The 15,947-nt window shown below is 46.0% G+C and overlaps 1 protein-coding gene across 1 annotated transcript in view; it reads left to right on the plus strand.

Moving 5' to 3' along the window:
- Positions 1-15,697, plus strand: part of PLEKHN1 (pleckstrin homology domain containing N1) — an 82,801-nt gene extending 67,104 nt beyond the window's left edge. Inside the window, exons 9-16 of the mRNA XM_060259409.1 lie at positions 3,073-3,142; positions 4,203-4,357; positions 4,789-4,971; positions 6,905-7,171; positions 8,464-8,616; positions 10,073-10,294; positions 11,262-11,310; positions 12,829-15,697. Of these exons, the coding sequence (XP_060115392.1) occupies positions 3,073-3,142; positions 4,203-4,357; positions 4,789-4,971; positions 6,905-7,171; positions 8,464-8,616; positions 10,073-10,294; positions 11,262-11,310; positions 12,829-13,013 (1,284 nt within the window). The 3' untranslated portion in view covers positions 13,014-15,697. The remainder of the gene's footprint in view (positions 1-3,072; positions 3,143-4,202; positions 4,358-4,788; positions 4,972-6,904; positions 7,172-8,463; positions 8,617-10,072; positions 10,295-11,261; positions 11,311-12,828) is intronic.
- The last annotated feature ends 250 nt before the right edge of the window (positions 15,698-15,947 follow it).

Consider the following 15,947-nt stretch of genomic DNA (forward strand, 5'->3'; position numbering starts at 1 on the left):
AGTTGTAGACAAAAAAACAACAACCGGAGAGCCACCGTTGGCCACTCCTGCTCTAAAGCTTACCCATCTTGACTCACGCCTGCCCTGTGGCTCCATCCGCTTGCTGGCCCAGGGATCAGAGGAAACCATTTGCTGCAGCCACGGTTGGAATGCCTCTTTCTCAGCAACTCTGTGGCAACCGCCAGACTTGGACGGGGTGCAATTAGCAACTGCCGTGGGTGTGCGGGTGTTCCTGCCAGAGCAGGCCGTGTGGCAAGAGCCCTCTAAGTGAAGCCTTGGTGCTTCACTGAGAAGCGACACGCCTCTCGGAGGAATGGCTTGTTGTCTCTGGAGGCAAGTCAAATGCCCGGCTGAGCAGACTGAGTCCAATTCCCCAGGGTGCAGGGGGCAACCTGCGAATCTCTCGCTCCCCACAAGACCCCTTTCCCTGTTCTCCTGCATTGGAGACAGCCAGTAGGGCTGTGAACCCCCAAGTGGATCCCGGAGATCTCCCAGATTTACTATGGATCTCCAGGCTTCAGAGATGTGTTCCTCCAGAGAAAATGGACGCTTCGGAGGGTGCATTGTATGCATTATAGCAGGGGTGGCCAAACTGTGGCTCGGGAGCCACATGTGGCTCTATCACACCTATTGTGTGGCTCTCGAAGCCCCCACCACCCTGTCAGTCAGCTCGGAGAAGGCACTTCTCTCTTTAAATCACTTCTCCAAGCCAAGCCAGTCGGCAGTATGGAGAATTTCATTTTAAGTTAAAGTTGCTTTCTTTCCACCTTTCTCTTTCCAGTCTTCCCTCCCTCCCTTCCCTGTCTTGCGGCTCTCAAACATCTAATGTTCACATCTTGCGGCTCTCAAACATCCGGTGTTTATTCTAGATGGCTCTTATGTTACGTTAAGCAAGTTTGGCCACCCCTGCATTATAGCTTTCCTAGATCACCAGCCTTTTTCAGGATATCAGGCTAAATCTGCCGCTTTGTCCTGAGCAAACTGCTTGAGAGAGTAAATAGCATTAGGGATCAGTCAGAGAACAAAATTGCTTTGGGTCACGGAATTGCCTTCCTTTATAGTATCAGCCCTTGTAATCAGCCACAAGAGCCAGGGGTGATCTTTCAGCAAATGCCGTAGATGTGCCGTAGCAGACCCCGGGGTGTGGTCAGACCTTGAAGAGCTTGAATCTCATTGTGCAAAGGGGCGACGATGCAATAGATGGATTAGTCTTTATGGCACCACAGGACTCTTTGATATTTTGCAGGAAGGTCTTCCGTTGCTCATCCTAAAATGTAACATTCCCTAACATTTGTGGCATGTCATAATCTCGTCCTTTTGTTTTGATTCAAGGCTTTTTGGCTTGGTAGTGGGAGACCTCTCCCATCATTCACTGATTATTATCTATTAATGTGTAGGTTTATGGGAACTCATAATCAGGGGTTATTTCATAGAAAAAGAGGTGCTGGAGCTCATTTGCATATGCCACACACCCCTGACATCACCAGGAGATGTAGTAAATTATATCAGCTCAGCATCTATTTACCTTAAAATGCTTCTGGAATTATAATTGTGTCATAATAAAACTTTATTCCCGTCAGTTTGGTGTAGTGGTTAAGTGTGCGGACTCTTATCTGGGAGAACTGGGTTTGATTCCCCACTCCTCCACTTGCACCTGCTAGCATGGCCATAGCTCTGGCAGAGGTTGTCCTTGAAAGGGCAGCTGCTGTGAGAGCCCTCTCCAGCCCCACCCACCTCACAGGGTGTCTGTTGTGGGGGAGGAAGGTAAAGGAGGTTGTGAGCCACTCTGAGACTCTTCGGAGTGGAGGGCGGGATATAAATCCAATATCTTCTTCTTCTTCATCATACTTTTAAAATTACTTTCTCCGATGTGGTCACAGTGGCATGAAGATTTCCATCTTGTCTGCTTGAAATGTTTTGGTTATTTTCCCATTTTTTTGTAGGGAAAGATATTAGAAAGTTTGTCAAGTCTTAGAGTTCAGCAATATTCTCACAGGGGGCTTGAACAATGGGGCCCAGAAGCAAGTATTTTTGGGAGAGGTGGGGTAAGAAAGAAAGAGCACAATAAAATTTAGAGCTTCTGGAGCGCCATCTCCTGTGCGCTCCTGCCCAAAATGAGGGCTGCTCATAATCGCAGTAGGATAGGAGTACCCATTGTGATGTTCCATCCAGAGAGGCTGATGAAACCAGACAGATTCCTGATGACATGGCTTTTCTCACAGGGACTCAAGACCGATGACACAGAGTGAGTCAGCAGTCAACAAAACGGGGCATTCAATAAACAATGCATGAGAACTGTAAAAGTCTGCAACCAGAATTTCAGAATACCAAACAGAAGGATAGCACAAGCATTACCATGACACTGCCCTGACCTGGATGACCCAGGCTAGCCTGTTACTGTCAGATCTCAGAAGTTAAGCAGGGTCTGCCTAGGCTAGTATTCGGTTGGGGACCTCCAAAGAATACCAGGGTCGTGACGCAGAGGCAAGCAAAGTCAAACCACCTCTGAAATGCCTCTTGCCTTAAAAACAAGTCTAGCTCGCCACCTGGTGGTGCATAACGCTAAAAGAGCTAGAACTTTTGGCTGCCGGATAATCTTAGGATCTCCTGGCTGGACTACACACACTGCCATACTTATAATTATTATTGGTGTGACACATTAAACGGTGCCAAAAATTACATTGCAGGATCTTACTTACGGTAAGCTATGCACAGTCGTATAGATCACCGTTGGTGTTGAGTTCTGGAATTTACCAAATTTCTTTCATCAGTTTCCTAGCTCACCAGGGGGATTGCAGTTCAAGGACGGAAGGCATCATCGTGAAATGGGCCATGGATAAGCACTGAGTCAGACCTATAAATCCACAGAAAATACTTGTCAACAGAAAGGTTTCAGTAGCCTCACTGGCTTGCTTACTGTAAAGGACAACAATCGACTTTGTAATAGTTTCATGGGTCCTTTACTCAGAAAAGTAAACTGATGGTGTAGACAGGACTGGGAACATGGGAGACAATGGATTGTTAAATATTTTAATCCTCAAATTTCTCTTTCTAACCCTTTTATTCCAACAGGGAGAATTGCCTCTAAACGCGATCCAGGTGCAATTTGAAGAAAACCAGAAGACTTCTTTTCTAATAGAAGGTATGAAGAGGTGCTCCTGCAGAGTTTCAAGGGGAAGGGATTGACTATTGGCTAAACAGTTTACTGGAGATAATTCATGCTATTCTGCACATGCGCAAGGGGGGGAACTTAGGGGGAAAGTTCCATTCCTTCCATCTTAGGGTCAGAGGGAACAAAGAAACTTCCAAGATTTAGAAAAGACCAGTATTTTTGTCTTGTCAAAATTGACAGAAAGAAAGTTCTGTCTGCAGTAACTAGTGAACTCTGATAAGAATCGCAGTAGGCCAGCCCTAGTAAAAGAAAGAATCACTGCATCGTTAGCGTATAATAAAATAGGGACTGAAAAAGTGTTCGGTTTAGGAGGGTGGCCATTTTTTTAGTTAAGCAAGAAAGTAGATCCAAGAGAAATAAATTAAAAAGAGGGAGAGCCAGGACATATCCCTGTTTAACACCCTTAGTCACAGTGGATTTATGTGTAAGGGACCATCTTCTGTCGAATCTAACCTGGCAGGTGTTTCCTGAACGTAATTTGTGAAGCAAAAACAAAAGACAGTCGATCAAAGAAACAAGACAGAGTAGATCAGAACTAGAAAGGTTAGTTAGGCTGTTGTTGTTTCCTTTCCATGTAATCCTTTCCCTAATTTTAAAGTAAACTTTTTCTTAGAAGCTAAATGCACGTGTGTCTGTGATGCATTATTCCTAGCTCAGGAATAATGCATTTACTCAGCATTTACTCCGCTAAATATCCAACAAACGTTTATCTTGTCTGTAGGTGGCCTGCTTTTGCTGATTTGTGTGTTTGTGTGTTTGTGTGTGTAATTGGCATGAGCCAGGCTCTTTACTATTATATATGCGACACATGGAACCAGGAGGTGGTAATTATTAATTAATGTGTAATTAATGTGGAGTAGAAAGAATTGGCGCTTACAGCTAGGGGATGAGAGACGCAGGAAGGAACTGCGCTGCGATATGAACAGGCGTGGATATGTTTAACCTGCAAAACAAACACTTGGCAAAGCAGAGGACTCCAAAGAGAAACAGAGAAAGCACAGTTAAACGGATCGATTTATATTCCTTGTAGGCCGATTAATCAACTCCATTCGGGTGATTTGCCCCAGCTATGAAGATTACCAAGAGTGGCTGTACTGCCTTAAAACAGCTCAGTTCCGAAATGCTGATTCCTCCCTTTCTGGATCTGAAAGCTTCTCGGGACCAAAACCAACAAATCTGGGACTGGTAAGTTCTTACAATGCTTGGGAGGGACGGTGGCTGAGTGGTAGAGCATCTGCTTGGTAAGCAGAAGGTCCCAGGTTCAGTCCCCGGCATCTCCAAAAAAGGGTCCAGGCAAAAAGGTGTGAAAAACCTCAGCCTGAGACCCTGGAGAGCTGCTGCCAGTCTGAGTAGACAATACTGACTTTGATGGACCAAGGGTCTGATTCAGATAAGGCAGCTTCTTATGCTCTAGGTGGATCCTAATTTCTCTGCTGATTTCTTGGCACCTGGTGATCTTGAAAGCTGACCAGGATTTGAAACGTGGTCTTTTAAAAAAAATAAATTATCATTTCATTTATCGAACAGCAGACAATGGCCAACACAACACTGTCTCCTCTGTAGATCTTTGCAAAGTATAACAACTCCAATTTCTTTTCCCCTCTTTATTGATTTAGTTTTCCGGCAGTGGGAGAGGCTCCCTCAACTCCGAAGGCCGAACAAACTCCTGGGCGTCGGGAGGGAAGGGAGCGACGTCCACTCACCACTCCCAGAACAGCATGGGCTCCCTTGCGGAGAGGCAGTTGTTTGGCGTGACTGAAAATGGGCTGGGTGAAGACTGCCTGCCTCAAAATGGCCGTGTAAGCGCATGATTGAAAAGTGCAGGCCACAGGGAAATTCTTTGGCCTTTAAAGCTGAAAGGCAATGTGGGTTTTGGAATTTGGGAAGGAGTCATGACTCAAGAAGAGCCCCATGGCGCAGAGTGTTAAAGCTGCAGTACTGCAGTCCTAAGCTCTGCTCACGACCTGAGTTCGATCCCCGGCGGAAGCTGGGTTTTCAGGTAGCCGGCTCGAGGTTGATTCAGCCTTCCATCCTTCCAAGGTTGGTAAAATGAGTACCCAGCTTGCTGGGGGGAAAGTGTAGATGACTGGGGAAGGCAATGGCAAACCACCCCGTAAAAAGTCTGCTGTGAAAACATTGTGAAAACAACATCACCCCAGAGTTGGAAACGACTGGTGCTTGCACAGGGGACTACCTTTGTTTTCCTTTTCCATGACTCACAGTGCAATCCAAAGCAGAACTATATCTTTCTAAGTTCGGTGCATAGGCAGTGCCTGACGTAGAATCCAGGTGGGCAGCTGTGTTGGTCTGAAGCAATAGAGCAAAGTAGGAGTCCAGTAGCACCTTTAAGACCAACAAAGTTTTATTCAGAATGTAAGCTTTCACGTGCATGCACACTTCTTCAGATGAGGAATGAGGTACAGTGAGAAGAGCTACATATAGCTGGCGGGCAGCGGTTTAGAATGCAAAGTGGTACAAAGTTAAAATCCAATGGCAGAATTGTAAAATTAACAAATTGAGAAAACTTTTGATCAGTGTAGCATTAGCGCGGGAAACCAATAAAATAGTAACATGTCAGAATGTGAGAATGTCTGTTAATTATTCTATTGCTAGTAAGCCTGGGCCAAAATGAGGGCATTTCTTTCTCAGTTTTTCCCGTCCAACTAATTTACCTTTTAACATGTAACATACATATTTAACAAGTAACATAACATGTAACACCATTAGTTTGCCGTTAAAAAAAAATACATTAAAATATAGTGGAAGATGGGCTTAGTATATATAATGAGATAAACAGCCAATTTCCCTTAGGATATTAGCTCATCATATTTGAGTAGTTCTAAGTGCTAGAAGCTCTGTGTTTTCATATTTATTTGTTTGTTTGGTAGGCTTACATTCATAACATAAACTGACAATAAAAACCTGCAATTCAGAGCTAAAAACAATGCATTAAAAGCTCTGTTCCCAACCCTTCAAAGGGCTTTTCTGCATTTTTGTTTTGTTCTCTTGTGGGTTCCTGCTGCTTTAGATTTTTGTGTGTTCCACATCTACTTTGCGCCCTCTAGTGGTCGGTTTTATATTACGTTGCTTTACTTCTGGCATAAAAACCCGCAGTTTAAATTTGTAGGGAGATATGCCAGACACAAAGCAGTGTAATATATCAAATTGACCTCTAGAAGAAGCAAAACACATGAGGAACAGAAAAATTACACCTTAAAGTGACAGAAACACACAAGCGAGGAAAATCAGAAAAGCTCAAAATCTTGTTCCGCCACCCCTCTGGCTTCTAAGATTGCCCAAATGCTTTCAAGTATATTGGCACAGTTGCAGGGTCTAGAATCCTCTCCTATTGTTGTTCAAATGAAAGCTGAGTTTCCCAGGAGAATCTCAGCAGATTTCCTGCTCTCTTACCGATCATACATATCACCAGGGCTTTTTTGTAGCAGGAACTAGTTTGCATAATAGGTCACACACCCCTAATGTAGCCAATCCTCCTGGAGTTTACAGTAGGCCCTGTAAGAATAGCCCTGTAAGCTCTTAGAGGATTGGCTACATCCGGGGTGTGTGGCCTAATTTGCAAAGGAGTTCCTGCTACAAAAAAAGCCCTGCATATCACCCCTGTCAATAATGTTTTAATTTTGGATGTGCATGTTAAAAGGGAGATATACATATAATCGGAGATGAATGCTAGGATGACTGGCCTGGCACAAACCATTTCTTCTTCTTTTTCAGTGTCCTGCAAACCCAGTCTTGATGGCTAAAGGGATGCCGAAACCTGAATTGAAAAGGAAAGGAAGTTCTCGGAAGTCCAAAGGCAAAAATGGCCAGCTGGCCCAACAGCCTCAATCCAGCAACCAGGACTCAGAGAGGAGCTGCTTCAAACCCACTCCTGAACATCCCAACGGAGAGGTTTTGTCTCCCGTGTACAATGAGCCATACACAGCTTTGGTCCACCAGCAACATCCAGCTGTTCCCCCGCTGCATCTGGACATAAACAATGTAAGGGAGTCATAGATTGGGCAGGGCTGTAGCTCAGTGGTAGAGCATCTGCTTGGCATGCAGAAGTCCCCAGGTTCAATCCCTGGCATCTCCAGTTAAAAGATCTGGTCATAGGTGAAGGGAAAGACCTCTGCTTGAGACTTTGGAAAGCTGCTGCCAGTCTGAGTAAATAATACTGACTTTGATGAACCAATTATCTAGTATAAGGCAATTTCATATGTCCACAGATGCAGTGACCAGAAGATAGGACTAATGTTAGGGCAGTTGATTGTACAAGTTGGTTCATCCACTAATAAAGCCGTTAGATCTACACAAGATTTATGTACAAAACAATACCAATCAAGGAAAAGGCCTCCTTTCCTTGTTTGTATGTGAAGTAAGCATGTCTTAGAAGAGGCACCCCTGGCCTGTGTGAGAGAACAGGGAATGCTTCTTCTGAAACGGTGCTTGCCGTTTAGAGTGTATTTTGATGCCTCTGCTTTGGGCAAAGGAAGCTCTGGCTCTTTCCTTCCTTCCCCAGGGGACCAGGAGGGGGAGGAGCCTCCGTCAGTAGAAGGAAGAGAGGCTTGGCTCAGTAGCTCTGCTGTGTGATTGAGCAAGCCTGGCAAAGCAAGCTGTGATGCAGAAGGAAGCAAAAGAGAGGGAGAAAGAAGCAGCCAGACAGTGGTTTAGGGGCCTGATAGGAGCCCTCTGGGGGCCTGATTCAGCCCCCGGGCTGCATGTTTGACACCCCTGTGTAGAGGTTTCATTTAACTCTCACGGATAACATTCATTCATAAGCCTATCCTCTGTGTTTTTTTATCCTCTCTCTCTCTCTTTTTTTTTTTAGAGCTAGCTGTGCTAGAGGCCAGTCTTTGACATATTCCCAGTAATGAGTTCCAGGTGTTAATTTTATGTTGTGAGAATACACAAGGATTGAAAGTGTCAGGGGGGCATGGTGCCAGAATACAACACTTGTGCAAAATTTCCATGGGTGTATGGAATTGCTTTTGCTTTCCATCAAGTCACAGTTATGGCAATCCTGTGAGGTTTTCAAGGCAAGAAACTTTCAAAGGTAGTTTGCCATTGCCCTGCCTCTGCCTCCCGGCCCTGGTATTCCTTAGTGGCCTCTCATCCAAATATTTGCCAGGGCTGACCTTGCTCAGCTTCCAAGATCTGACAAAGTCAGGCTAGCCTGGGCTATGCTGGTCAGAGTGGAATTGCATTTGGACTTTTAGATGTCTGAACATTTCCCTGGGAGGATGTTTCTGCGCAGGCTTCACATCCATGTCGTTTCCTCATTCCCTCTGTAGGTAAAACGGTGGAATCTGCCGAGAAGTCAGAACTGTACAGCGCCTGAAAACCTGGAGAAGAAACCCCTGTCTTCCTCCCCCATGTATGCTGACCCCTACACGCCCAACTCACCCTCTGCACACCAAGCAGCAGACTGCAACTTCATAGAAGAGGTACAGTGCATGTTAAGTTGATGTTCGGCAGCCAAAATCTGCAATACAATAATTTTTACACAGTGGGGCTTGGAAAACTGCTTATATGGTGTGCATTGACTGATCAAATATATAAAGGTGCCTGTGCCCCAGTGCTTCTATCCACAGAGGGGCTGCTTAATGCATATCTGTATGAGTTACTGTTCTGACCCTGCCCTCCTTTGAATAAATTTCCAGTGGGGGATTGGGGTGAGATCCTTCAAATCACTCCCAGCACAGGGAAAATTTAGTGTAGTGCAGTGGTTAAAGTCAGACTAGGATCTGGGAGACCCAGGTTCGAAACCCCACTTTGCCATGGAAGCTTCCTGGGTGACCTTGGGCCAGTCACACACTCTCGGCATAACCCACCTTGCAGGGTTGTTATCAGGGTAAATCAGAGGCAAAGAGAATGATGTAAACCACTTTGGGTTCCCGTTAGAGAAGAAAGGTGGGATAAGAATAAAGTAAATACATGCCTACAGAAGAGAGAAGCCATTGTGCCTCTGTAAGAGTCACAGTTCTGGGCTTACATACTATGAACATACCATACGGTAACTCATTCAGGAGCAAAAGAGGGCCAGCTTCTTTGCACACGGGTAATACTTCGCTTTTTCATACTCACACAGCAGAAATAAATCTTGGATGTCAAAGTGAGGAATTACATCAAATTTTAGTTCTGACCCTGTTATGAAAATAATGTGAACACCCGCACTGTTCTGTTCTCCAGATCCAAATCTTTTACAGGATTTTAAGGTTTAAAATGACTATTAGGGTTTGTAGAATCTTTCGGGATCAAGTGCTGTGTTCTACTGGAGAAAGTTTTCCTTCCCTGGCCCCACTCAATGCACAGCAGCCAAGAAGGTCTGAGCGCCTGCTCCGGCTGCAGCGCCACTGAGGATGTTCTCCGCAGCTGAGAACGAAACATCTGGAAGGAAAACTTTCTCCAGTAGAACACGATCCCGAAAGATTCTACAAACCCTAATGATGTTACCAGCCGTGAAAACCTGAAATCTTTGATAAAATGACTATGATTTTGTTTTTAAGCTTTAACAATTTACACTGGGAGATCGAATAGTGAAATATTCCTCTTAACGTATTGTACGGTGGAGTGTTGTGATGTCTAATAAAGAGAGGGTTTGTTGCGGTGTACCTTTGTCAATCTCTTGGGTTTTTTTCCTAAAAGGATTTGCAGATTGCAAATTTATGAAAATGAGAGACCCCTGGCTCATTAGTAGAACACAGGCTTTGTAGGTGGGAGGTTCTGATAAAAAAAAAAAAAGATTTCCCTCTAGCAAGGCTTCCTGTGCCCTTGGGCAGCCCCCAGACAGACAGGAATATTTGCTGCATTGACCTGACATGTCCTGAACAAGGGGTCCAAGCAGGATTAGTTCTGGAAGCAACCAAAGTATAACCCAGCAATATTCTCCTTTCTTGAAAGTTCCTGAAACGCCACGGTCAGGCTGGCCTGGAGCAGCAGAATGGCTACCCAGCCATGCCGGTGTCCGTCCCTGTATCCCATCATCCTCCGCTGCAGAAGAGCGCCCAGCCGTTACTCGGCAACCACTGGCGAGAGCCAACTGCAGCAAAGAGATTCAGCATCCCAGGCCCCACGTTGAATTTGTCAATGATGCCTCCTTCTGACCTGGATTATTTGGCAACAGTGAGTAAAATCCAAAACTATGCGGTGGAGGGGGGGCTTGCTCATTGGCCAGACTTTGCATGCAAAAGGTTGCAGCTTCGATCTCTGACATCTCCAGCTAAAGGATCAGTGAAAGCCTTTGCCCCCAAATTCTCTCTTCCTGGAGCTACAACCCTACAAAGCTGAGGAGAGGAGGGCAGCTAAGATGAGGAGGGGTTGGAGCATCTTCCCTATGAGAAAAAGCTGAGGGGTCTAGAATAAAAAAAAAACCCCTTTATACTAAGAGAAAGAATCAAGCTACAAAGTCATCTATGTGCCAAAAGCATGACAATTGTACTCTGATCCATGTAAACACACTGCACCCTTTTGGACAGGGGTGCCCAAACTTGCTTAATGTAAGAGCCACGTAGAATAAATGTCAGATGTTTCAGAGCCACAAGACAAGGAAGGAAGGAAGGAAGGAAGGAAGGAAGGAAGGAAGGAAGGAAGGAAGGAAGGAAGGAAGGAAGGAAGGAAGGAAGGAAGGAAGGAAGGAAGGAAGGAAGGAAGGAAGGAAGGAAGGAAGGAAGGAAGGAAAATAGATGGGGAGGGAGAGGTGGAAAGAAAGCAACTTTAACTTTAAATGTATTCTCTAAGCTTCCAGCAGGCTTGGCTTGGAGAAGTGATTTAAAGAGACTTATTGAGATAAATGCCTTATCCAAGCCAGTGAGGGCTTTGAGAGCCACGCAATATGTTTGAAAGAGCCACATGTGGCTCCCAAATCACAGTTTGGCCACCCATGCTCTTGCATTTGGTGTTTGGTTAGGGTCTGTGCCCTGGTCCTTTCGTTATACTTTGGCTATGGGGGAGAAATTTACATGGAAAAAAATGGTGGCACAGACTCTTAGGTCCCGTAAGAGGCAATACTGATAAAGCTGTAAGGGAGAGACATTTGTGGATTTTATTTTAAAAGTCTGTGTTTGTATTTCTGTTTTCTTCCCGCAAACAGAGCACTTTATCGAGGGATGAATTTCCAGCACCTTCCCTGCCAGGCTCAGGTGAGTCACTCGACAAAGAGAGAAGCGCAGTGCCTTCTGTCTTGCTGTGTCATGATGCAGCCCAAGCCTCAGATGTTCCAGAAATATTATGATAATTTATTCTAAGAACAAGGAGTGACAAATGACAGGCCCTTGAGGTCGGGGGTGGGGGAATCCTAATGAAACCAAACACATAGGGACAGGAAAAAATGGTTTGGATTCAGCGGAAACCACAAGGAAATAGCTCAGTGGTAGCTCAGCGCACTTTGCATCCAGAGGACCCAAATTCAGTCCTGGACATCTCCAGTTAAAAGGAGTGTAGGATGCAAAGCCAAGGAAAATCTCAGGCTGAAGCCTTGGAGACTTGTTGCCAGTCAGAGCAGGCAATACTGGGCGGAATGGGCCACTGATGTGATTGGAACATGTGACAGGTTCTGGAGCAAAGAAAAAGGAAGTAAAACAGAACTATGCATGTCGTAAAAATGTGCAAAACATCAGTATATAATTTAATACTGCAGTCAGAAGTGCTAAAACACAACTTGAAAACAATAGTCCTGCTGATCAGCATACAAGCGCACAGTCCCAACATAAAGGCAAATTTCCGTTGACACAAATACAGGTTTAAAAGTACATGTTATCTCCATCTGCAGGAACCAATACCAAATGCATTTCAGCACCTGGCCTTCCTCGGTGGCATGAGTCAAACTGAGAGCACTCCATATAATTTATCAATTTCAGGGCCTTTTTTTGCAGAAAAAGCCCAGCGGGAACTCATTTGCATATTAGACCACACCCCCTGACATCATCATTGTTTAACACGGGGCTTTTTTGCAGAAAAAGCCCAGCGGGAACTCAGGTATATCAGGCCGAACCCCCTGATGCCAATCCAGCCAGAACTGTGTTCCTGCTCAAAAAAAGCCCTAAATAACATACAGAAAACTGACCGTAGAAGAAGGTTTTGGATTTATATCCCGCCCTATACTCTGAATCTCAGAGTCTCAGAGTGATCACAATCTCCTCTACCTTCACCCCCCCCCCACAACAAATACCCTGTGAGGTAGGTGGGGCTGAGAGTGCTTTTACAGCAGCTGCCCTTTCAGGGACAGCTTCTATGAAAGCTATGACTGACCCAAGGCCATCTCAGCAGGTGCAAGTGGAGGAGTGGGGAATCAAACCCGCTTCTTCCAGATAAGAGTCCGTGCACTTAACCAATACACCAAACTGGCTCTCAAAAGACATAATGGACCTTACACTAAGATGTTTACCCATGGAGTAAGCGGTATCAATTTTTCCTGTGATACGGTATGGGCAACTCACCAAGATGCAAAATATTTCCTTATTCCGTGGATTTTCTAAGCTCTAGTCAGAAATGCTCAAAGCACCAGTAGAGTTGATGAGTTGCATGTGTCGTATCTACAAGAATCTCAGGATGCCAGCCGGTGAGAGAACCCACAGTATAGGGCCGGACAGACCAATAGTCTGATTTGGCAGGACAGCTTTCTTTATAAAGATATTGCTTTTAATCCCCCGCTTCCCCAGACGAAAGCATCGGTGCCTACGACCTGCCGGGAAATGGACGAGAGCGGCTCGACTCGGCCTATCACGATTATGCTGAACTCCAGAGCTTCCAAAGTGACTTCAGTTACGACAATATCTGGGAAGCGAAGGAGACGGGGTCCCGCCGGATTGGTCCAGTCTCCGAGCAGGAGATTTACCATTGCTGAAGGACTGCGGCTTGAGCCAAGGAGGACAGTTCATCCTTTGGCTGCACCAGAAAAAACTTGCCTGCTCACCCCCCACAATACTCTGTTTCTCTGCCTGGTGTTGCACAAATCGGATTGTGAGTTTTTGGGCAACCCAAGACTCAGGAATGTGGAAATAGCAGGTCTCTGTCTCTTAGGGAAGGCGGCAATCTCCCCACCAGTTATGGTCAGTGCTTGCAACTTATGAATCCCTCGTTGCCTGAAAAGGGAGTCTGGAATTCCAGGGGGGGGAAAGTCTCCCCCCACCTTCTGACTTCTTTTATCTATAATCTAGACTTTGGACTCTGGAAGGGTGGGACTCAGTAGCAAAGGAAATGCCTTGCATAGAGAAAGTCCCAGGATCAATCGCTGGCATTTTCAGGTAAAGGATCTCAGGTGATGGTCACAACAGTGAGCTTCACAGACCTTGGCACGACGGCTTCGTGTGTTCATAAGACTCTTGATCATGAAGAAACTCTATGTGGGGGGGTGGGATACGGTGAGGCTGACAAATGGGAGAGTACCCTGCATAAGAAACAAGAAGGCAAGCTAGCGGCCGACAGGGGCGCCCAGCATAAAAGAGGACGCAGAAGCCTTTGGATCGGCAATTCAAGATGAAGACTTGGGGGGGGGAGGGGCTTGAAAGCATTGTAGACCCACAAAGGGACACAGCTGGACTCTTTGCCCTTCAGTATTAGGGATCTGCAGATGTGAAACAACCCAGTAGTCACAGAGGTGTTATCACAGCCCGGGGAAGCAGAGGCGCTGACAGGCATGCAACATGCCCGGTTATCACTGGCTTGGGACGAAATGAGGACTCTGGAATGAGTTTGCAGTTGCGAATCACAAAGAGATTAAACTCTAGAACGTGGGGAGGATGGGAGATCATGCTTGACAGCTAGTTTTTGATCTCTTTTATAGATGTGTTTCCGCCAAAGTTCGCCACCCCCCCCCCCTCAAATGTTCATCCCAAGCTCCTTGTCTTGGAACGTGCTAAAGAAAAATATACCTCTGAGCATGGGCAGGGTCATCGTGGCTCCAGTGTGCCAGGGATGAAGAGCCTCCCATGGCTAATCTTCGTGTGCCAAAGGATCAAGGGGTACCTTGGTGGACCGAAGGACCTCTGTGCGGCAGAATAAGAGATCCGTGGGCACCGGCAGGCCCAGCGAAGTTCACACCTCTCTGTCCGAGAAAGGCAAACTGCATACGTGTACCCCCAACTAAGGTTAGGGCTACGTGAGGAGGGGAAGAGGAAGTTTAACCCTTCAACCACTGCTTGGATTTGCTAACCCAATGCCACATGCATGTACACTTTCTCACTCGTACTAGTGTTTCTAAAGGATCAAAGACATGTCCTTTACAGTCGTCACCTTTCCTTCCTTACAGTGCTAATAATAGAGGGGGGAGTTTGCTTTTCCTGAGCAAAATTGAGCATAGACGGAAGGGGAAATAGTTCCTCTTCCCTGTGGAGCTCTGAACTTGACTTGGGACAGTACATTTGAGTAGCTTGCCTTTCCCAGGCAGGCAGGGATCTGTGCTCTTTGCCATCTCGGTTTGCCCACCCAGTGCCCTAAATCAGAATCATGAGGATAGGCGCTCAGTCCTAGCTGCCACCCAGGATGGTTTATAATTGGCTTTTTTTTTGTACCAAGAACTCCTTTGCATATTTGGCCACGCCCCCCCCTGATGTAGCCAATCCTCCTGGAGCTTACAGTAGGCTCTGTAAGAAGAGCCCTGTAAGCTCTTAGAGGGTTGGCTACATCAAGGCGGCGTGGCCTAAAATGCAAAGGAGTTCCTTCTGCAAAAAAAAAAGCTCTGTTTATAATATTGTCTGTATGACAAGAAAACATGGCAGCTAGGCAGCCTGGGTTATCAGTGCCATTTGCCGGCACTGAGATAAAGAGGCAGGGGAGGGGGTGGGGGTTTGGTGGAGCCGAGGTGAAGCTGGGGCATAGCTCCAAAAGGTGGGTCTTCTGTCCCACGGAGACAGCGTGCAAACAAGCTGTCTCCTTTCTCCGAGGCCTCCAGGCAGTCCGAGTTTTCAGCTTCCCCATTCTGAACTGTGTAATATCAGATCTGGAGGCCGCCAGTGAATCTTCGTTACTTGAACTTTTGCTTAATTATTTTGACAAATCACAGCATCTGACAAAGTTTACACTTCTGAGTGGGCTACTTTTATTTAAATATGTAAACACTGGGTGCTTTGGGGCGGGGTAGGTGGGAAGGGAGGGGAAATCCTATTTAATTTTTTAAAAATACTCCGGGGCACACTCCCTGCTCTAGGGACTGCCTCCTGTTCCCAGCTGGCCCAGCGTTTTACAGCCCTGGGGGCAGCAGCTGGTATGTTGTTGTAATGCTAAGTGTACCCTACTTCAGGAAGCAGGAGGAGGGTTTGGTTCCAACAGCAAGAAGGGGCAGGAGTGAGAGTTATGAAGCAGCCCTGTGTCTGGGAAGGGCTTGAGTCCTGTGGACATGGCTGAGAACACAGCTGTGTTAGGGCAGTGTTCAAAGGCCTTGGGGGGAGATTGTGTGTGTGTACTTGTGTGAGTGTGTATATCCACAACAGGGAATAGAGGAAAGCTGAAATGTATCAGACTCCAATGCTGTACAGTTTCTCTTGACCATTTCTTTGAAGAGCGCACTCCTAATAAAGTTAATATATCTAAGAGTTTGTCTGCAGCCAACTTCTTCATCCTGTGAGGCGGGGCACAGAGAAAGTTTGTTCGTCCTGGCTTCTTGCTACTATTGGTGGTGGCCACATTCTCAATGGCAGTAAAAATGTTAGAGGTATGGACTGAAGAACAAAGGCATGTAGATTCTCCTATTCAGGCCCCTGAGCAACTGGCTGTCATCTACTTCCTTCTCCCTCTCTCTCACTTCCTTCTGCATCTCAACTTGTTTTGCAAGGCTTGCTCA

The sequence above is a fragment of the Heteronotia binoei genome, chromosome 18, assembly GCF_032191835.1.
Source record: "Heteronotia binoei isolate CCM8104 ecotype False Entrance Well chromosome 18, APGP_CSIRO_Hbin_v1, whole genome shotgun sequence".
Classification (NCBI taxonomy): Eukaryota; Metazoa; Chordata; class Lepidosauria; order Squamata; family Gekkonidae; genus Heteronotia; species Heteronotia binoei.